The sequence below is a fragment of the Dermochelys coriacea genome, chromosome 1 (assembly GCF_009764565.3).
Source record: "Dermochelys coriacea isolate rDerCor1 chromosome 1, rDerCor1.pri.v4, whole genome shotgun sequence".
Classification (NCBI taxonomy): Eukaryota; Metazoa; Chordata; order Testudines; family Dermochelyidae; genus Dermochelys; species Dermochelys coriacea.
In genome coordinates this window covers 22,863,384-22,885,862 of record NC_050068.2, presented here as the reverse complement: position 1 = coordinate 22,885,862, position 22,479 = coordinate 22,863,384, and the positions used below count along the sequence as shown (strand labels likewise).

The window sequence follows — 22,479 nt, the reverse complement described above, 5'->3', positions numbered from 1 at the left end:
TTCATGCTCCATGTTATCAATTCCGTGTCACTGGAGAATTGATGTGAGCCACCTAAGTAGACTGAGGGTCAGAGCAAAGGGTTTAAAATACACCTTGAACTGGAGACTTTCGATAGCCCAAGAATACTTGGGTTTTTACAAGAATTGGAGTGTGCTTCCCCTCTGGCACCAGTCAGATGCTTTTGATTAACCAAGGCCCCCCGTTCAGGAGGCAAGTAAACATGAGCATAGGTCTAAGCAGCTGAGTAATTCCACTGAAGTCGATGAATCTCCAACACCAGCACCATGTCACAAGAGGGTAAGCCAGCCCCTTGATGTTATATAACTTTAGTCCTTTGCAGCCTGAGTATATATCAATGTCTCCCTCTTTCTCAAAAGAAAATATTCACAGAGTTCCAAATTCCTAGTGCCTTTTCTTCCGAGCAACAATGTTTTCCTAACACATCTTCCCTCTAGGCAAACTGAAACCTCACCAAAATAAGGCATAGGGTGGATGCATGGAAGTTACTAACAAAACGGCAATTGACATCAATGGGGCAAGGAATTTATCCATTGAATTTGCCAATCTGTTGTTGTCAGTCTGGAGGTCTCTAATATGGGGGCTTATGGCTCAAATAGTTACTGTTTTGTTTATTCGTATTACTGTAGCACCTAGGAACCCATCGTGGACCAGGATCCCATTGTGCTAGGCACTGTACAAACACAGAATAATAACATGGCCTCTGCCCCCAAAAGCTCATAGTCTAAGTATAATGCAAGAGACAACTGATGGATATAGACAGACAAATAGGGGCGTACAAGGAAACAATGAGATAACATTGCCTCATTATGATAGCCATTGGTCTCATCACATCAGCTGTCTTGTGTTAAGTTTTTTGTAGGCCTCAAAGCGAAGAGACTTTGAAGGAGGCTAATGAGGCAGCTTTGCAGATGTTTACAGAGGGCACCTCCCATGTGTGAGGAGCAGCATGGGAGAAAGCAAAAAGGGGTTTGTTGGAAAATTGAATAAGTGGGTTTGTTTCCTTCTTTTTAAATTCTTCCCCTATGTGAATATGCAAGACAGAGCAAGTAAATCCTAGGTTTCAGAGTAGCAGCCGTGTTAGTCTGTATTCGCAAAAAGAAAAGGAGTACTTGTGGCACCTTAGAGACTGTAGCTCACGAAAGCTTATGCTCTAATAAATTTGTTAGTCTCTAAGGTGCCACAAGTACTCCTTTTCTTTTTGCAAGTAAATCCTGAAAATCATGCAGCATGTAGTAGAAAAGAATCATATATTTTCTATGGACATTTTAAACCAGCACATGGTATTCTACACCAGGGGCATCATTGTATATAATTCTATATGGTGGTATAAAAATAGAATTTCATTGTTGTTCTCCATTAGATTCTACTGATTGTTTAAGAGTAATTTCTATTGAATGCTACTGGTTTCATCCTCATTACCATCTACAGGAAGATCTCTACTGGGGATAGTACTTCAGTATGTGCCAAAGTGTACATTCATGTGTATGTTCCATTCGAAGAGAATGGGACTTAAGTACATGCTTGGAAGTTTTAACGGTATGTTTAAATGCTGTTCTAAACGGGTATAGATTTAAGCATCTGCTGAAGTGCTTTCTAGAATACGGGCCTAACACCCAGTTCAGCAATGTATTTAAGCATGTGCCTTACCTTAAGTACATGCATAGTCCCACTGAGGAGAGTGGAAATACCTGTATGCTTAAAGTTAGGCATGTGCTTAAACAATGCTTGGTGAACTGGCCTCAGGTCACTTTAGACTTTGTAAAAGAATTAGAGATGCAGGCCAAGGATAAAGTCTGGATCCAGGTCGAAATTTTCCCAAAGTTTGGGAGTATTCTGATTTGGGACTTTAATGCAAACAAATCTCAATTTTTTAGTGTTTCGGTATTGTTAAAATAATCTAAAAACCAAAGTGAAGGAAATAAATTTTCTCTAACTACAGAACCTTGATGTATTGCAGACTGACAGCCACATGCTGTGGGGCAAATTTGCCCCTCTGTGGCAAGTGGAAGCAATCACATGTAAAGGAAATGCTTTCCCCAGCTACAGAAACCAGAACAGGTAATTCCCTCAGATGTCCTTTGACGATTGCTAGCCGCTTCTATGAAGAGCTAAGCAGTCTCATTACAATTTATCAGGTGAACTGAGAGAGATCAAATATGTAATGAAAGACTGGGTAATAATTCTATAAAACAGGAGCACAAAGACCAGTAACAAAAGTTCCTACAACTCAGAGTAAAGTTATTACATTTTCAAGCCATCATTGGTAATAAGACAGTTGGAATATCATTTTAAAATAAATATTATTGCTGATGCATGTCAGCTTCATTCTATCGGCCACTTTAATTAACAGCACAGTTTGTGAGCTGTTAATTTTGAGGCTGAGTAATTGTGTGCATTGTAATGTAATACGCTTGTTCAATTTTCCACTTAATTTCGATTAATGTGGATTTTACATGTAATCTATCGTTACAGTTATTATGCCTATTATTTTTAATTAGGAAAAAACATTACCTCAGGAGAATGAAACAAATAATTAGCAGGTTTTAAAAAAAAAGTTCATACTCAGTCATAGACCCAGGAAATTTGGTTTTCAGAGAAGCTGAGTACCCACCACTTCACCCAATGTTCACAGGAGCTGTGGGAGTGCAGCACCTCTGAAAATTAGGACCAGAGATGAGAGAAGGGAAAGATCTTTTAGGTCACCTTTCATCTTTTGACCAGCATGAAATGGTTTTCAATGACAAAACAGTTTTATAGACATATTTTCCCCCTGTGAACTTTCGCACCACTCCTACGTTTTAGACATGATTAAGGACTGGATTGTAATCCTCTCATCCTCCTCCAGTAAGGGCCAAGCACATTGATTCACTGCCCAACAACAAGGAAGGAACCAAATTGTGCTTCTCAGAGCCACAATCTGGCCCCTGCTTCCCCAGGATGGATGAAATCTGAGCTAGTTCTGTTATTGGCACAGATTACTTCCCACTCTGTGCCATCTCTGGTGCTCTGACTGGTGCATTGGTGGGGTGGAGCCTTCAAAGGAGAGAGAGTGGCCAGTGCCACTTGGCAGCAGCTACTTCCCTTCCTGCACAGGCCCCTGTATGTAGCCCCCTTTTGTTCCCCAGTGCAGGCACACAGCAATCCTTCAGAAAGATGGTCAGGAATTTTTTAATGACATGATTTCCACGAGACAAAGCCAATTCATGGAGAACAAAATATTTCACAGAAACGTATTGGTTGTGATTACACTTCTGTCAGGGAGGTTTCTCAGGTCCAGGATGGACCCCTAAGGATTAATGTGAGCTTGTAACCAGAATAGTGACTGTTTGGAAAAGATACTGTAGAGCTCATTGTTTATTCTCCCTTATGACTGCCCACATCACAGTTATTCCCATTACATATGAAATTGCTCACAACAATTGCCCCCCCGACAGCAATTCCGGGCCCCAGGGCAGAAGAGTCAATGGGCCCTGTCATAAAAATAAAGGGAAGGGTGAAACACCTTTAAAATCCCTCCTGGCCAGAGGAAAAACCCTTTCACCTGTAAAGGGTTAAGAAGCTAGGATAACCTCGCTGGCACCTGACCACAATGACCAATGAAGAGACAAGATACTTTCAAAGCTGGAGGGAGGGAGAAACAAAGGGTCTGTGCCTGTCTGTGTGATGCTTTTGCTGGGAACAGAACAGGAATGGAGTCTTAGAACTTAGTAAGTAATCTAGCTAGATATGCGTTAGATTATGATTTCTTTAAATGGCTGAGAAAATTAAGCTGTGCTGAATAGAATGGATATTCCTGTCTTTGTGTCTTTTTGTAACTTAAGGTTTTGCCTAGAGGGATTTTCTATGTTTTGAATCTAATTACTCTGTAAAGTATTTACCATCCTGATTTTACAGAGGTGATTCTTTTTACCTTTTCTTATATTAAAATTCTTCTTGTAAGAAACTGAATGCTTTTTCCATTGTTCTTAAGATCCAAGGGTTTGGGTCTGTGATCACCTATGCAAATTGGTGAGGATTTTTATCAAGCCTTCCCCAGGCGGGGGAGAGGGGAAGATTTTGGTGAGGATTTTTGGGGGAAAGATGTTTCCAAACAACGCTTTCTCAAAAATAAACCCAGACGTTTGGTGGTGGCAGTGGAAGTCCAAGGGCAAAGGGTAAAATAGTTTGTACCTTGGGGAAGTTTTAAGCTAAGCTGGTAAAAGTAAGCTTAGGGGGTTTTTCATGCAGGTCCCCACATCTGTAACCTGGAGCTCAGAGTAGGGAAGGAACCTTGACAGGCCCCATGTGCAGACGCGGTCCACCTGACATTTGGGCATTTGCTGCACTTGTGCTGGCTGGTGCCTAGCGAGCTGCTGGCTGCACACTCTTAAGGCATGGCCAGGGCTTCCACATGCCCGCCCAGTAGGGTTGCCAGCTGTCTAATCGCGCAAACCCAAAGATCCTTGCCCTGCCCCCTGCCCCACCCCTTCCCTGAGGCCATGCCCCTGTCTCGCCCCTTCTCTGAGGCCACGCTCCCTGTTCACTCCATCCCCCCTCCCTCCGTCGCTTGCTCTCCTCCACCCTCACTCACTTTTACCAGGCTGAGGCAGGCGATTGGGGTGCAGGCTCTGGGAGGGAGTTTGGGTGTGGGAGGGGGTGCGTGGTGCAGCAATTCATCAATGATAAAGATGGCTGGAATGTAGCTGACAGTTTTGCTGATGACACGTGAGGCTGAGTAGCATCCAGTCTACTCTCCCTTGGCTGTATCAGTGCTGCCAACATGTTGTTAATACTCGGAGGTTATAAAGGAAACCCTGTAGGGTGCATCTCAACGTGACTACGACTAAACTAGGCCAAAGGACCAAGCTAAAAAAGAAGGAAAAAAGTTAAGCAGCCTGACATTCAGCATAGCTAAAGTTTTTGCAAGCTTGCATAAAATGCTGAATAATGGCAAAACAGATAACGCAATGGGACACAATGGGGAATGATAAGATCTTGGAAGATAAATTAATGGATGCTGAAGATTATTAATGTCATCTAGCCATAAATATACTCTAGATAGGAAGACCAATGAAATTGAACAGGGTATGCAAGAAGTAATTTAAAAACAATAAAGGAGAGACGTGTATGAAATATGAAACACCAGGAAGAGGGAAGCAGCAGAAAGATAAGGAATTAAGGTAAGAGATTAGTACTGTATACTAGAAGTAAAGCAATAATGACAAATAAAATCTTCAATTAATGCATTTTCCAGGGACATTAAAATCAAGAGGTCACTAAAACTCAGGAACATAGGAATTGCTCTCCAATTGGTCTCACTGATAGTTAGTTAAACATTCTCTTAATGCAGCATGAGGTTTTATCTCCCCTCCAAGACTTTTTTGTTGTTGCATTAATTGTTATATTCTCAGGGAATATTCTTGTCAGGCACATACATGCCCAAACCCTCTCTGAGGAGAGACAGTGTCAGAGCCAGGATTTGCAATGGGGGTGGGGTGGGGGGGCGAAGAGTCATTGGTGATGCCACTTTCCATTATACCTTTTTGGCTTGTTAATTGTCACACCTGTTGTCATGCCTGTGTATTTCACACATGAGTTCGATCATGCCTGCTGCACCCACCACAAACCTAATTTCAACCCAGTGTGGAGGGGGGCCCCTGGAGTGGTTGGCAGGGGCAGGGCTGAAAAGCAAGCCTCCTGCACATTCACCAGGCAGCAGTGGCTCCTGTCTTATGGGACTGGGCCTGACTCTCCACGCTGGACATTGTGACCTGGTGCTCAGGATTGCAGTGCCTTTCAGGTTTGGCCTGGCTGCCCCTAGGTCATGAACAAGGGGTAGATGGGCCAAATTTGAGTGAGTGGCATTGCAACATGGCTCAGTGAATCACAGCACAGGAGCTCGGTTCAGCCCTATGGGACAGGTGAATGAAGAACAGGCTAGTTCTCCAGCACCATGTGAAAAGTCATGTCAGATACTTCCTTCTGTAATTGGACTATATACCTATGGGCCACTGGACTGGGGTGGGTGGGGGGGTCAACAATGGAACTAATTGTATGCTTAAAATTTAGCATGTTTGTTCTTTTTTCCCTGGATTGGGATTTTAGATTGTAAAATGTTCAGAGCAGCACCTGACACAGTAGGGTCCTCAAACCAGCCGGGGCCTCTAAACACTGCTTCAGTATAAATAAAATAATAATAATAATAACTGATTGGGATTGTGCCAGAAGATCTGATGTACTGGAAAACATGAATATATCTGGAAATGGATAAAAATCCAAGTTCACTATATGGGAACCTTCCAGGAGGTGCGGGTTTGTGTTTATTTTAGCTGCAGTCCTCTGGTGAGGAGCTCTCCCAATCCTTGTAAACTCCTGTCTGGCCTGCTGCCTTGCACAGGTTTTAATTCCAAAGGAGGCAGCAAAACAGATCCAGGAGCCATTACCTAGTATATTTAAAAGCTTGTTAAAAGGAGGAAGTATTGATTGAGCTGGGCAGGTTTCTTAAACAGATCCTAACTCTCTTTAAATGTGTTAGGTACTGAAGTCTTTCATGAGTCAAAGGTTTGGGTTTGATGCTCATTCCTGAAATTTAGTCAGTTCATTGTTCTGACCTTTCACCACGTGGATACAGAATCCCCTGAATAGAATGTGTCCGAGCAGAATGACCAAGTTGGCCAACTTTCAAATTTCAATTATTTATTTAACCAGAGTCAGGTTTCCTTACAAAAGTTTTCTTTCTAACATTTTTCTTTCTAACATCTTTGAACATTCTTTCTGACAGAAAAGGATCACATTAATTTTCTGAATGAGTAATTTATCTCTTGTGAAGGGACAGATGAATTAACTTGTCCTCAGAACCCAGCCCACTACAGATGTGGAATGCCTCCCTCTCCCGTTAAACCATAATCTGCCTCCATTGACACTTCTGCTCCTCACTGCTCCTCTATTGGCCTCTTCATCAGGGAGAGGGGCAGTTACTGTTCCTAGGATAAAGCAAAGAGAATGCATCAGGTTGGTATGTGGAAGAGGAAACCCTGCAGAGATGGGACCGAAGAAAAGGAAACCCCACATTAGGGAGATTATGAAGAGTGGAAGGCTGTTATGGTAGCCAGGAATCCAGGGGAACCCTGGCCACACCCTCTCATCATCAGCCATGTGGACTTCAAGAAGGAGAGACAGGCACTGTTATTTCAGCTGCACACCACTGGAGATCCACATAGGGTGAAGTGATGCTTTTGCAGGCAGCTAAGCTAGCTTCAGGGTTGCTCTGCATTTGCAGTGCAAGGGATAATCTAGGCTATCTACATGTGAGGCCTAAAACTAGTGGTTTGTGTCCTTTAACACTGTTACCAGACAAAAATTCTACAGGGTCGACTGACAGTTAGATGCTCCTTTCCAATTCCACATATCCCATTAACTTCCAGACCTACTACCAGACATAGGAAGATTCAGTTTTGAGTAACTCACAGAAGCCATAATCCTGAAAGGTTTTGAGTGTTCACAACTCCCAGAGATTTCAGCAGGAGCTGTGGCTACTTAGCACCTCACAGGACCAGGAAGCAGTATGATATTAATAAGACCACTTTGCTGACAGAATGCCAGTTTGCCAATTCCACTCAAGATTTCATTTCCATGGTAGCATCTTGGCTTGTAGTGGATTTCTCGATTCCTTACATAAAAACATAAGAACGGCCATACTGGGTCAGACCAAAGGTCCATCTAGCTCAGTATCCTGTCTTCTGACAGTGGTCAATGTCAAGTGATTCAGAGGGAATGAACAGAACAGGTAATCATCAAGTGATCAATCCCCTGTATCCCATTCTCTGCGTCTGGCAAACAGAGGCTAGGGACACCACCCCTGCCCATTCTGGCTTGTAGCCATTGATGGACCTATTCCCCATGAACTTATCTAGTTATTTTTGAATGCTTGGTTTCTCCATAAATCCAGAAACACAGAAGATGATACATACGGTTCCTATTACATAGGCACCCTCTTTGCCACACCAAACACAAAGGGCTGAATCAACTAGCTTTGAGGTCAGTAGAAAGAATCTCACAGACGGTGGTCCCTTCTTGGGAGCCTCGAAGTATTACAGTATGATATAATAGATACATACACACACAAAATATAGGGTGAAAGAGGGATAACTGAAAATTAGGATGCACAGATTATATTGCTTCATTGAGATGGAGACTAATAGGATCATGAGATGTTTAAAAGAGGACCTGTTCTCTCCACCCTTTATATATACTGCTTATACTGCTTAGTGTCTCTTAAGAGGATTTTTAAATATTAATAATAGATACACAGCAAAAATGTTTGAAGATTCATCATGTTTTTGTCTATGGCAATGACTAAACATTGTGCTGTTTCCTAACAGGTCAGTTGACTCTCAAAACACAACATGTTCAAGATTCTAAAATGGGATTCGTAATCAATGCCATATATTCTATGGCATACGGTCTTCACAACATGCAGATGTCACTATGCCCAGGCTATGCGGGTCTCTGTGATGCCATGAAGCCTATAGATGGTCAAAAACTCCTGGATTCTCTCATGAAGACTAACTTCACTGGGGTTTCTGGAGAGGTGATCTTGTTCGATGAGAATGGAGACTCACCAGGAAGGTACTGTGAATATTTATCAGAAAGTGCAATGCCAGATATGCTGCTTTGTTATTTACTCATGATTTTAATCATAACCATAGAGGATATCCCCAACAAGATGCTCACTGACCAAGAGAAGGGCTCCAGGTTGACTGCACTCTTTACTCAGTGAGGGAATGTCGTTGCCAAGAAGTCCTGCCTCACTGAGTGTACACTGAGTAAAGCATGGCTCTCCGTGTGCAAACTAATGCATCATATAGAGGAGGAAAGGTTCTAAAGACCTCGTTACTTAAAAACATAGACCTGGTTTCTGTGACCTTTCAGCTCAGTGATAGACACATTATTAAATCTAGCTCTAGTTATAAAGATTGGGCAACATTTTCTTTTCAAGTATGAAGAAGAAGCCTTTTTAGCAAGGTCTACCTCTATTTCCTAGCTTCTTCTTTGTCTTCTAGCTGGACTAGTCCCTAGTTCTTTCAGGACTCCAGCAACTGTAGTTCGCAATAGTAGGAGAAAGAATCAGAACTCATCCTCACCTCTTCCCTGTCTTAAATATCTGCATTAGGGTTGCCAACTTTCTAATTCCAGAAAACCGAACACCCTTACCCCACCCACTGCCTTGCCTCTTCTCTCAGGCCCTGCCCCGCACCTTCCCAAGGCCCCACCCCCGCTCACTCCATCCCCCCTCCCTCAGGAACAGGGAGGGACGCAGAGATGGGGGATGGCGGTGCATGGGGGTTGGGACGGGGAGGGATGCAGTGACGGGGGGATGGGAGTGCAGGGGTAGGACGGGGAGGGATGCAATGAGGGGCATGGGGGTGCAGTGAGGGGGATGGGGTGCGGGGGGGTGGGATGGGGAAGGATGCAATGATGGGAGGATGGGTGCACGGGGGGGTTGGGACAGGGAGGGATGCAGTGACAGGGGGATCTAAATTGGTGTTACAGTTATTACTGTTGTGCCTTAGTGCCCTCGTGTTCAGATAAATAACACAAATACACTCCATGCCCCAGAGAGCTCAAGATTTTGACAATACACAACAAATGCTCTATCCTGCAAGACGCTGGGCATTTTAGGCTGGAACCAGCAAAGCCCTTAAGCATATACTTAACTTAAAGCACACAGGTAGGCTCATGGAGGATTTAAATCTATTTGTTTAGGAGAGACAGAAGGAGAACACTTGGAGAAAACAAAGTAACATGTAAGGAATTGTCTTTCATAAGAAGAAAATTATTAGCTAATCAATATTATGGAAACTCTAAAGAAGGAATTGAAAAGCCAAGTAAAGAGGGCATTAGTGTTCACAATGGACTTTAGCAACAGGGTAACTGCAATCACCACCTTCACCATGCCAATTCGTATGTTCTGAAACTGAGTTTGCAATAAGTATTTTGCCCTGTGCATTGGACAATGCTGGAAACTTACATTAGCGTCTGGTCCCTGGCTCCCGAAAGCACCTTACAGTCCCCACAGCATTATCTCAAGCTAGTTTCAATGTAGCGGTAGCTACTGAACAACCAAGGTAGGTGAAGGACTTCTTAGCACTGGGAATTTCTGCCAGTCCTATTCTGAGAACAGGACTTCTGCGAGATATAGAATGAAAAGGGCAATAGTTCACTATATTTTATTAGGAGTTCCCTTCCATTTTTCCCAATGTGTTGTTTGCACAGAGTTCTTTTGTAACTACTTCAGGTTTCATTGTCTTTGGCTCCAGAAGACTGTGAAATATTGGCATTAAAGTTTGTCCTTCAGAATGGTGATCCACATAAAACAATATTACAAGGAGTGTTGCAATATTCTAAGGAAGCTAAGTATGGATCCCATAGGTACTTCTGGGACAACTATTTTTTTAAATCCCCAAAAAGTCGTCTTTTGCCACTTACCCAGTACCAGGCTGTACCATCATCAGGCAACATTCTGAGTGGAGCATTTAATTGTGGGGGAGTGGCTTTGATTAGCTGTGATACATGCCCATGAATCTCTCTGAAAGCCTATTTGTTTTGGGGTTTTTTCCATTTCTACAGGTGATCACCCCTTTGTAGTGAGCGCTTCATCATTGTGTATGTGTCCTTACATAGTTAAACTCATTCAAACTAACCTAGCATTTCTTCTTGCTTAATTTAATGTTTGTTTGTTGCCACTCTGCACAAGATTAGACAATCTTTTTGTTGAAGTGGTGATCATTTTTTCCCAAAAGAGCAAGAAATAAATATGACCCAGACCCACTAAAACAGTGGTCTCAAAGCCAGTCCACCGCTGTTCAGGGAAAGCCCCTGGCGCGCCAGACCAGTTTGTTTACCTGCCGCGTCCACAGGTTAGGCCGATCACAGCTCCCTTGGCCCGTGCCGCTTCCCGCAGCCCCCATTGGCCTGGAGCAGCGAACTGCAGCCAGTGGGAGCCGTGATCGGCCAAACCTGCGGACGCGGCTGGTAAACAACCGGTCCGACGCGCCAGGGGCTTTCCCTGAACAAGCGGCGAACCGGCTTTGAGAACCACTGCACTAAAATACAACTCTTCTTCCTGGCTTAATGTGGTGGATTAATTGTTTCTTCTGGGCTATAGTGTTAAACCAGCTTCTGATATCACTCAATAACACTTAATCTTACCATCAGCTGTTACTTTCTTTCTCGGTGGCACAGGACTTGATATGGTGCTTGTAGCTCTGCCATTGACCTACTGTGTGACTTTGGTCAAGTCTCTTCATCTCCCAGCCTCAGTTTCTCCATCTGTAAAACAGGCATAATGATCTCTTCCTTTAAAATACTTTGAGATCTGTGGATGAAAAATGCTGCGTAAATGTTTTGTTTATGATGTAATTGTTATGCTTTTGGGGGCACACTGGGAGCTATATCAGTGTGACGTACTATATCCCCACTGATTCCCTGTGTGTTAAGCACTTCATCAAAACATTTTTATCTTGCTTAATAGACCTTTAAACTAATGCAGATGACTCACCAACCTGTGTACACAGGGAACTCCCATGTTACGCTTTGAGTAATATCTGTCTTTTTGTAAACATGACAGAGTGGCTTGGCTTTGTGGCCTCATTTTTGCCCACTGTCTGCCAACAATTTTAATTATCAATTTAATCACTTAATAGTCACTAATTTTTTTTATAAATGCTTGCAGTGACTATGTTGCACTCAACTTATCCATCTAAGGGCGGCCAGCATGGCCCTTGGCCCGCGCCGCTTCCCGCCGCTTCTCCATTGGCCTGGAGTGGTGAACCGCAGCCAGTGGGAGCCGTGATCGGCGAACCTGTGGACGCGGCAGGTAAACAAATCGGTCTGACACGCCAGGGGCTTTCCCCGAACAAGCGGTGGACTGGCTTTGAGAACCACTGTTTTAGTGGGTCTGGGTCATATTTATTTTATTTTCCTTGCTCTTTTGGGCAAAAAATGATCACCGGCTTTGAGAACCACTGAGTTAGTGCATTTGGCAGTACTTTGTGTCTAGTTAGTTTCACTGTTTCCCCTACTAGACATTGTCAGTCAGTTTCTCCCATACTCTATAGGGATCTTTCACACAGCAACAGGGGAGAGAAAAACTTTGTTTTAAAAATGATAGAATAATATGCTTATATAACTACAACAATAGGCAGGGGAGACTCAGTGGTCCATGTAGCACTAGAAAATACTTTTAACTTTTTTTAATTAATTAGATTTTGATTTGATAGTGCTCCTTTAAACTGAAAAGATTTAGTGACTGTATCCTAAACTCAACTGTTCGTTCATCTTGTGTTTTGCAAGGTACGAGATTATGAATTTTAAGCAAATGGGGAAGGATTACTTTGACTATATCAATGTTGGAAGTTGGGACAATGGTGAATTGAAGATGGATGATGATGAAATATGGTCAAAGAAAAATACTGTCATCAGATCAGTCTGCAGTGAACCATGTGAAAAAGGCCAGATAAAGGTAAATAGGGTGCTTTTTTATTGTATTGATGTATTATTTGCATAGTCATGAAATGTTACCCAGAATGTTTGTCAAAATTTTCAATCATAAGAACCTAAAGTTAAGACCTTAAACTAGTTTTGGCATCTAAATAAAAAGTGCAAAAAGTTGTTTATGTGATTACTGCTTCTTGCTACTCTTTTCATAATTGTCTCATTCTTTTCTTGTGCTCCCCTATTGTCTGTCTGTATCCATCTGTTGCCTCCTGTTTTATACTTAGATTGTAAATTCTTTGGGCAGGAACCATCGTTTTGTTCTGTGTTTTTGTACAGTGCCTAGTACAATGGGGTCTCAATCCCTGATTGGGGCCTAAAGGACCAGCCCAAAGCAAATAAACTCATAATAATTATCATCATTTAGGTGCTAAAATCTGGATTTAGGAATATAACTTTTAGTCTTGCAATTTTGAAATTTTTAGCCTTAGCTCTTAAGAGCCCTTAATTTCTTTGTATTAACAATAATACAGTAAACACAGGAAAAATCTTTCATTTATTATTAATAATATGTTTAAAGGAGAATCTCATGAAAAGGTAAGTAACTTGCTGGATTTGCTAAAATCACAACTCTGTTTTGCTTTTGTTCCTTTTTTCATTAGCGGTCTGCAGTCTGCAAGTTGTGTTAGTCTTAATTAAGGGGGCAAAAGGACTCCCTCTGAATGAGAAGGTGCAATGGCATAATTTGACATCTGTTTGAAAAGAGCACAGGAACATGGACATGATTCTGCTCTCAGTGAAAGTGATGCAAATCAGGAGTAACTCACCGAAGCAAAAAGAGATAGCAATGTGTGATCTGAATCAGGCCATGGTCTGCAATAACAATAAGTTCACAGGGGTTAAACTTAGTGATCTGGCTTCAAAACAAGCAATACGTGTGGCAAACTGCATCATTGTACTAGAGATAGGCCCAGGACACAAGTTTTGGAGCTGGGTCTAAACCTTCTGAAATTTCAGGCATGTTTGGATCCAGGATTTGGTTAGTGCCAGACTCTACTCTTCACCGTGGATCCTAATTCAGGAAAGCACTTAAGAATGTGTTTGAAGTTAAATGTTCTGCATCAGGACCCATATCTGTAATCCTCTTTCTTTTTACATTTGATTGTTGAGTATAAATCCCAAATTTTCTTTCATGGACAAAAGTCCATGTGCTAAAACAGGGGATGAGGCCTGGCTCCATTGAATGAAATCAACAGAAGTTTTACCACTGATTTCAGTGGAGTCAGGATTTCACCCAGGGAATCTAGATGCACACAAAGCAACAGTGTCCCATTATACAGCAGCATCCAGCATGTCCCTTCCTGTATGGCCTTATGCAAACCAAATACAGTACAACCCAGAATACCTGAAATATTCTGGAGACATCAAAACTCTTCGAAGAATTACAAGAACGACCAGCAGGAGAGTGGCTTGGGGGAAGTAACTGCAGTTGAAAAAAGGATGAGATTTAGTTAAATAGGGTTGGATAAATTGGGGGAGGGGTTACAATGCAATCAACTGCAACTGACAGCAGTCGGATGTTAAAGAAATGGACAGTGAAGCAGCTGAAAAGTCCATTTAACAAACACATCCAACAGGGGGTTTGATCCTGAAGTTTGCGAAGAGATTCTTACTCACTCCTGTGGGAGTTGAGGGTATTCCCAACCCTTCACAATCAAAGGAAATTTTTTGGAAATCTTCCCATCTGTTTTCTAATTTACTTATTTCTTCAGGTGATTTTGTCCTTTACGAATTTAATGTAAACAATCACCTCTCTTTGCAAGCTCGCTCAAAGCCATTGAAGGAGATTTATTTCCCAGGTTTCTGCGCTATACAACGACATTTCAGGACTTTGGTTGACTGTGCTCCTTTGCATTTGATTAAAATCCCAATCCATGACATTTGCTTGTGAAACCACATTCTGAACTGATTCCTACAAAGGCGAGACAAGTCAGCCGAATGCTGTAGTTGGTAGCGTTTGTTTAAAAATAGATAGAATGCGATGAGCACCAACACTGAGAATACCTCATCGCAAAGAGGAAAGGGCTTCTCATCACCCTTGGCAGATCACCAGGGATCACAGATGTGTTCAGTGCCCAGGAGAAGATACATGGGGATTTGGGGAAACTCACATTTGAATTGCCAGGGTGCAGTAGGATGTAACATATTGAATGGAAAGAGGTGAAAATCAGTGCTGAATGTTAAAATGGACACACATTACATTCTCCTTATTAACTGTTAATTTAAAACATAGCTGATCTGAATCAGTTTGGAAAAGGGACATAAAACCTGAATTTTCTCAGACTGATCACAAACTGATGAAAACTGAGCCCTATCCCAGCACAATCCTTAGGGAAGCAAAGCTGGTTTCCCACTTTTTCATGCTACATTTGAACTAGAACTGGGTGAATTTCTGTATCTGCAGTGAACAATATTATTCCCCTTTTTCTGTGTGTAAATGATCACTGAAGAGATTTAGATCTTTACAACTTTGTTTGCTTGACAGATGATTTATCTGACCATATTTCAGCCTATAAGATGGTTGAAAACTATCCTCAATGATTGTTTCTCCCAATGCCCATGAGTCACAGTTCATGCTGTGTGAATGATCATCCAGTTCTAATCAGAAGGATTTATAATGGTAAGAATAATATTAGCAAAAGGGGCTTCCTCAAAAAAACGGGTTCATCTCTATTAGAAACAGTGAGTAAAAAAGGGACTTTGAAAATCAAATAAGGAACCTCAGCAGCATTAAAGAAGATCGATTAAAAAAACAAATCTAATTGCACTGTTAAATATTCATCTCAGGTGATCCGTAAAGGAGAAGTCAGCTGCTGCTGGACCTGTACACCTTGTAAGGAGAACGAGTTTGTCTCTGATGAATACACATGCAAGGCGTGCCAGCTGGGCTCCTGGCCCACCTATGACCTTACAGGTAACTGAGTTATTGTTGTGTTTAAAACCCAACAAAAGTCAATGGAAATGTTCATACGCTTTATACATGAGTTGGGGAAATATATGCACTACAAAACTAAATATTAAGGGTGTTTAGATTTTATTTAGCCTACAGTTTGGGTCCAAGTTTGAACTGAGGCTGACATCTGTATTCATGGTTCAAGTATGAATCTTTGTCACAAACCAGAGGAAAATTCATCAGATGAGCAATTCCCAAAGTTCTGAGCCGCTGGATCTAGAAAACAGGCTTATTCTGGTTTTAGATCCAAACTGAGCCAAAACCATTGGGGCAGGTTCAGATATGAACTTTCCAAAAATGGGCAGGAGATAAGTTGTTGTTTAGAAGTTGAGTGGGGTCCAATTTTAGGTGCCTCTGTTTTTCTCCAAAACAGGTGCAAAATAATTCTCTGAAACGCCAGTGTTTTCCATCCAAATTCTAGCCAGTTCAGAGACCCTCTGGACAACTTCTTGTGAAGATTACTCCTCCCAAAAACCCAACTGAACCAAGAAGTGTCAAAATTTGTAATAGCCTTGGGTACACCACAGTCTAAGCTAAAACACAGGAATGTTGTCCTCCCGGCTCTGGATAATGTGCCTCTGTGATTCAGTGCCAGGAAGTCTGCAGAATATCTGTTAGCAGATTTTGAGACCATCGGTGTGTGGCCTCAACACTAGTACTGCCCGGGTTTTCTCTTAGCTGCCAAATGATAGCACTAGTATTCAAATATTTTTATTACATTAACACCTACAAATGCCAGCCATTGATTAGGTTCTCATTAGCTGGACTGTGTACAAACAGGAAGCAAAAGGCAGTCCCTACCCCAAAGAGTTTGGAATCTTGGTTCATGACAAGATGGATAAAATAAATGGGTGGGGTGTGGAGAAGGGAGAATGAGATGATGAGAGAGAGAGAGAGAGAGTGTGCACTGAAGAGCCAGCTGGAATTTGGCATTTAGGATATAGAGGTGATATTGATGTTGTTAGACTAAATATTTCTCTTGCTGTGTAGGAAAGTGATAGTATTCTAGTGTGTGCACCACTGAGGTATCTATTTACCATATACACAATTTTAAAGAAAATAGCTTTTTTTTAATCACTTTCATGCTTACTGCTTCATATCAATACACGCACTGCTACATTTTTATAGATCATTCTTCTGCTTGATTAATTCCATTTAATGTCCTCACTGTTGCTGAAACTGACAGGTGTATATATAAAAGTACCTGTGGGTTTCTGTGACAAACAGTGTGATCTGACCCCTGTTCTTTAGCTCTGTATTAAAAAACAGCTTCTGAAAAATGCTTTCCCAAGGGATCTGTAGGGTGGATGGAGCAATAATGTTTTATAATCATATCTAAGGTCGCCAGCTTTTGTAGCTTGTAAAGAAAATGCATTTCAGTCTAGCCTTGTTTTTAACATAACCTTTTGGGTGCGGGAGGAGAGATAGAGAGAATATTTTGTATTCTGGCAGAAAATTTCCTTCAGTTTTACAAAGCACACATTAGTCTCCTTGAAATGCCCTTATGTTTGCTATTGCAGCAATCTTTGCCTCCTCACTGCAAGATAAAGCCATGTCATAGGTAATAATGACAGCTTCACAAAGCTTCATTCATAAAAAGCTGATTGGAAAAAGTCTTTCTTCCACTATCTCCTTCAGATGAGAGGCTTGATGCTGTGCCTTCCTGGAAATATATCAACTCCATACCTGAAAAGGATGGCATCTCACTGTTTGCCACATATTGGCAAACAGCGATTGGCACACCTGTAGCATCTCATTGTTTGCCAGGTATTGGAGCACTGATAAAATCTCCCTTGGCTCATTCGACAAAATATTGCTCCATCTTTCCTCTGCTCAATGGCCACGATTGGTTTTATGCCACAGACTTGATTAAATGTAATGGGGAGGAGCTGGGAGGTTGCCAGTGGGGAGAAATTGAGCTTGGTGTATCTCTTTACTCATATGTTTGTAGGACATCAGAACACAAATTTGTTTTAAGGAGGAAGGCAGAACAAATGGTGGAAAACTATTATCAGAAATAGAAAATGAAGATTAAGACTTGAAGGAAAAGTTTAAAGTCCAAATGTATTGGCGGGAGGGGGAAGAATTTCTGTTGATAAAAGCAGTCACTGGAAAATACCTCTGACATCATCTAAGAGTAAACACCAGAGGCCAGGAAAACAGTGATATGTGGCCAAAATTTTAATTAGGGGATCCCTCAAAACTTTTCAACCATATATGCAACATTCTCTGGGTAAAATACTTCTCATCCCCTTATTCATGCTTTCCCTTCCCAAAACCCATCAGTTCCATATTCTTCCCACTCCCAAATCCATCTGTTTTTCCATCTCCTCCCCGCCTGATGTCTCACGAACCCCTGCACCCCTTCCTCCCCAGTACCTCCTCTGGGGGGCTCCTTTGCATGGCAGCTGTGGTGGTGGTGGTTTTTCCTGTGGTAATAATAGTGGCAAGCAGGATGCCCTGAAGTCTCTGATAGTAGGGTGGTTGATTGGGTGATAATGGGACTATGCTGGTAGTGGTCTGGGTTGGAGGATGGGTAGTCCTGGCTTCTTATTTGGCAGGTGTCCTCTGATTGCTGGAGATCTTCCCACAGTTTGTGTAGGGTTAGGGAAACAGGTGCCCCTTGGCTGGTGTGTGGGGAAAGAAAGCTCTGGGCTCCATTCCATTGGGGCCAGGCAGGAAGGCACTGGTGGGGGAGAAAGAAGTCTGGGTGCTGTGACTACAGGACTTCCACTCTACAACAGAAGCTTTGCCCCACCTTCTCTTGCCCAGCCCTAGTGCAGCTGGAGGAGGTTGAGAAGACCATGTAGAGCCTCTCCTGTGCTCATTTAGAGGCAGTAGTGGGTGACTCAAGAAGGGAGCTTGAGATATCTTAAAAGGGACTGACTTTTGGAAAGCTTTGAGCACTCACCCTCTGAAAGTCAGGCCCTTTTAAAATGTCTCAAACTGGGCATTTAACAATGGAAACACCCAAAATCACTAGTCACATTTGGAAAATGTAGGCCTTACTGAAGAAAAGGAAGAGCTAAGTAAGCAGTTCCACAGGAAAGACAGAGATGGATACTTTTCAAATTTGCAGTAGGACTCTTCATTAAATGTTATATGAATAGCATCCATGATTATTCAGGGTGGCTTTCTTCCCCCATATAAAGGTTTTCTGAGACTATTACAGCCTTTAAGCTAACACAGCTGAATCTTTCAGTTCAAGCAATAATAGCTCATGGGTTTAGATCCAGAGGTCCCTAATTTAATGACCCACCCAAGGGTATTGTCTGCATTAACTCTAAAGTGGGGGAAGGAGAGAATCCAAACATTTTCAGACAGAAACAAGGGGATTCTCTTAACAGGCCAGATCCAAACACCAATAAAATGAATGGGAGTCTTTCCAGGGACTGCAGTGGAATTTGGATTAGAAACAATATCCCACTGGTTCCCATTGTTTTTGAGGGCACAGCCTTCTGTGTCCAAAAAGTAGGAGTGGGCTCAGGAATAGAGTTTCATATCTGTGTTGTTTGAAATTCCAGTACTGCCTTGGTGTATCTTGGAGATAGCCTGTTCCAGCTGACTCCTCTTTTTTTGTTTCCTTTTCCTTAATGGCTGATTTCAAACCTTTTTTGCGGGGTGGGGTGGGGGAATAAGTCACACTTTGTGTGCCTTGTGATACTGCATAAGAGTGATAGCAACAAAGTTTTAGCAGCAGCTACTTTGGGGGCAGAAACAGAGGGTAGATACTATTAATATCAGCAACATTTGGTTCTTCTTCCTAATGTTCTCTGCATGTGCTGGCTATTTGATTGTCTTAGCTGGCTTCAGATGAGATTACGAGGAAAGATATTTCACAGTTCATTGAAATGTTTTCATTTTCTTTTTCCTTTCTTCGTTTGGACGGCTGTTTGTACACAAAGACTGAATATCAGAAATAGATTTCTTTTTTCATCACAGTTACAAGAAACGTTTTCATTTGATGTGGCAAAATAAAGCAAGGACTTTATTACAACTGTGGCCCAATCTTGTGGTCTGATGGTCATATTGGACAGATGTAGCCAGATTATGACCCTGTTCTGAGCCCCTAGCTGTCAGGGACTAGGTTTGCGTATGGAGGCTGCATTCTAACCCTGGAGAGGCAGGGACTGGGAAAATCTGCTTCACCCTTAGGCAGCCTGTTTGATTACCATTTGCAGTAGCAGTGAAAGGCTGCAAAGGGTGTTGCATTCATTCCTCTTTGTCTGGGGGCAGGTGAGTAGGAGCCTGGAATACTTAGAATCATAGAATCATAGAATATCAGGGTTGGAAGGGACCCCAGAAGGTCATCTAGTCCAACCCCCTGCTCAAAGCAGGACCAAGTCCCAGTTAAATCATCCTAGCCAGGGCTTTGTCAAGCCTGACCTTAAAAACCTCTAAGGAAGGAGATTCTACCACCTCCCTAGGTAACGCATTCCAGTGTTTCACCACCCTCTTAGTGAAAAAGTTTTTCCTAATATCCAATCTAAACCTCCCCCATTGCAACTTGAGACCATTACTCCTCGTTCTGTCATCTGCTACCATTGAGAACAGTCTAGAGCCATCCTCTTTGAAACCCCCTTTCAGGTAGTTGAAAGCAGCTATCAAATCCCCCCTCATTCTTCTCTTCTGCAGACTAAACAATCCCAGCTCCCTCAGCCTCTCCTCATAAGTCATGTGCTCTAGACCCCTAATCATTTTTGTTGCCCTTCGCTGTACTCTTTCCAATTTATCCACATCCTTCTTGTAGTGTGGGGCCCAAAACTGGACACAGTACTCCAGATGAGGCCTCACCAGTGTCGAATAGAGGGGAACGATCACGTCCCTCGATCTGCTCGCTATGCCCCTACTTATACATCCCAAAATGCCATTGGCCTTCTTGGCAACAAGGGCACACTGCTGACTCATATCCAGCTTCTCGTCCACTGTCACCCCTAGGTCCTTTTCCGCAGAACTGCTGCCGAGCCATTCGGTCCCTAGTCTGTAGCGGTGCATTGGATTCTTCCATCCTAAGTGCAGGACCCTGCACTTATCCTTATTGAACCTCATTAGATTTCTTTTGGCCCAATCTTCCAATTTGTCTAGGTCCTTCTGTATCCTATCCCTCCCCTCCAGCGTATCTACCACTCCTCCCAGTTTAGTATCATCCGCAAATTTGCTGAGAGTGCAATCCACACCATCCTCCAGATCATTTATGAAGATATTGAACAAAACGGGCCCCAGGACCGACCCCTGGGGCACTCCACTTGACACCGGCTGCCAACTAGACATGGAGCCATTGATCACTACCCGTTGAGCCCGACAATCTAGCCAGCTTTCTACCCACCTTATAGTGCATTCATCCAGCCCATACTTCCTTAACTTGCTGACAAGAATGCTGTGGGAGACCGTGTCAAAAGCTTTGCTAAAGTCAAGAAACAATACATCCACTGCTTTCCCCTTCATCCACAGAACCAGTAATCTCATCATAAAAGGCGATTAGATTAGTCAGGCATGACCTTCCCTTGGTGAATCCATGCTGACTGTTCCTGATCACTTTCCTCTCCTCTAAGTGCTTCAGGATTGATTCTTTGAGGACCTGCTCCATGATTTTTCCAGGGACTGAGGTGAGGCTGACCGGCCTGTAGTTCCCAGGATCCTCCTTCTTCCCTTTTTTAAAGATGGGCACTACATTAGCCTTTTTCCAGTCATCCGGGACTTCCCCCGTTCGCCACGAGTTTTCAAAGATAATGGCCAAGGGCTCTGCAATCACAGCCGCCAATTCCTTCAGCACTCTCGGATGCAATTCGTCCGGCCCCATGGACTTGTGCACGTCCAGCTTTTCTAAATAGTCCCTAACCACCTCTATCTCTACAGAGGGCTGGCCATCTCTTCCCCATTTTGTGATGCCCAGCACAGCAGTCTGGGAGCTGACCTTGTTAGTGAAAACAGAGGCAAAAAAAAGCATTGAGTACATTAGCTTTTTCCACATCCTCTGTCACTAGCTTGCCTCCCTCATTCAGTAAGGGGCCCACACTTTCCTTGGCTTTCTTCTTGTTGCCAACATACCTGAAGAAACCCTTCTTGTTACTCTTGACATCTCTTGCTAGCTTCAGCTCCAGGTGCGATTTGGCCCTCCTGATATCTTTCCTACATGCCCGAGCAATATTTTTATACTCTTCCCTGGTCATATGTCCAACCTTCCACTTCTTGTAAGCTTCTTTTTTATGTTTAAGATCCGCTAGGATTTCACCATTAAGCCAAGCTGGTCGCCTGCCATATTTACTATTCTTTCGACTCCTCGGGATGGTTTGTCCCTGTAACCTCAACAGGGATTCCTTGAAATACAGCCAGCTCTCCTGGACTCCCTTCCCTTTCATGTTAGTCCCCCAGGGGATCCTGGCCATCTGTTCCCTGAGGGAGTCAAAGTCTGCTTTCCTGAAGTCCAGGGTCCGTATCCTGCTGCTTACCTTTCTTCCCTGCGTCAGGATCCTGAACTCAACCAACTCATGGTCACTGCCTCCCAGATTCCCATCCACTTTTGCTTCCCCCACTAGTTCTACCCGGTTTGTGAGCAGCAGGTCAAGAAAAGCGCTCCCCCTAGTTGGCTCCCCTAGCACTTGCACCAGGAAATTGTCCCCTACGCTTTCCAAAAACTTCCTGGATTGTCTATGCACCGCTGTATTGCTCTCCCAGCAGATATCAGGAAAATTAAAGTCACCCATGAGAATCAGGGCATGCGATCTAGTAGCTTCCGTGAGTTGCCGGAAGAAAGCCTCATCCACCTCATCCCCCTGGTCCGGTGGTCTATAGCAGACTCCCACCATGACATCACTCTTGTTGCACACACTTCTAAACTTAATCCAGAGACACTCAGGTTTTTCCACAGTTTCGTACCGGAGCTCTGAGCAGTCATACTGCTCCCTTACATACAGTGCTACTCCCCCACCTTTTCTGCCCTGCCTGTCCTTCCTGAACAGTTTATAACCAT

At 43.0% G+C, this 22,479-nt stretch overlaps 1 protein-coding gene across 6 annotated transcripts in view; it reads left to right on the top strand.

Moving 5' to 3' along the window:
* GRM5 (glutamate metabotropic receptor 5) overlaps positions 1–22,479 on the top strand; it is a 367,684-nt gene that overhangs the window by 298,720 nt on the left and 46,485 nt on the right. For all 6 annotated transcript variants that reach the window (XM_038378367.2, XM_038378328.2, XM_038378350.2 and 3 more), the window contains exons 5-7: positions 8,383–8,629; positions 12,356–12,524; positions 15,344–15,470. In XM_038378367.2, the coding sequence (XP_038234295.1) occupies positions 8,383–8,629; positions 12,356–12,524; positions 15,344–15,470 (543 nt within the window). The remainder of the gene's footprint in view (positions 1–8,382; positions 8,630–12,355; positions 12,525–15,343; positions 15,471–22,479) is intronic.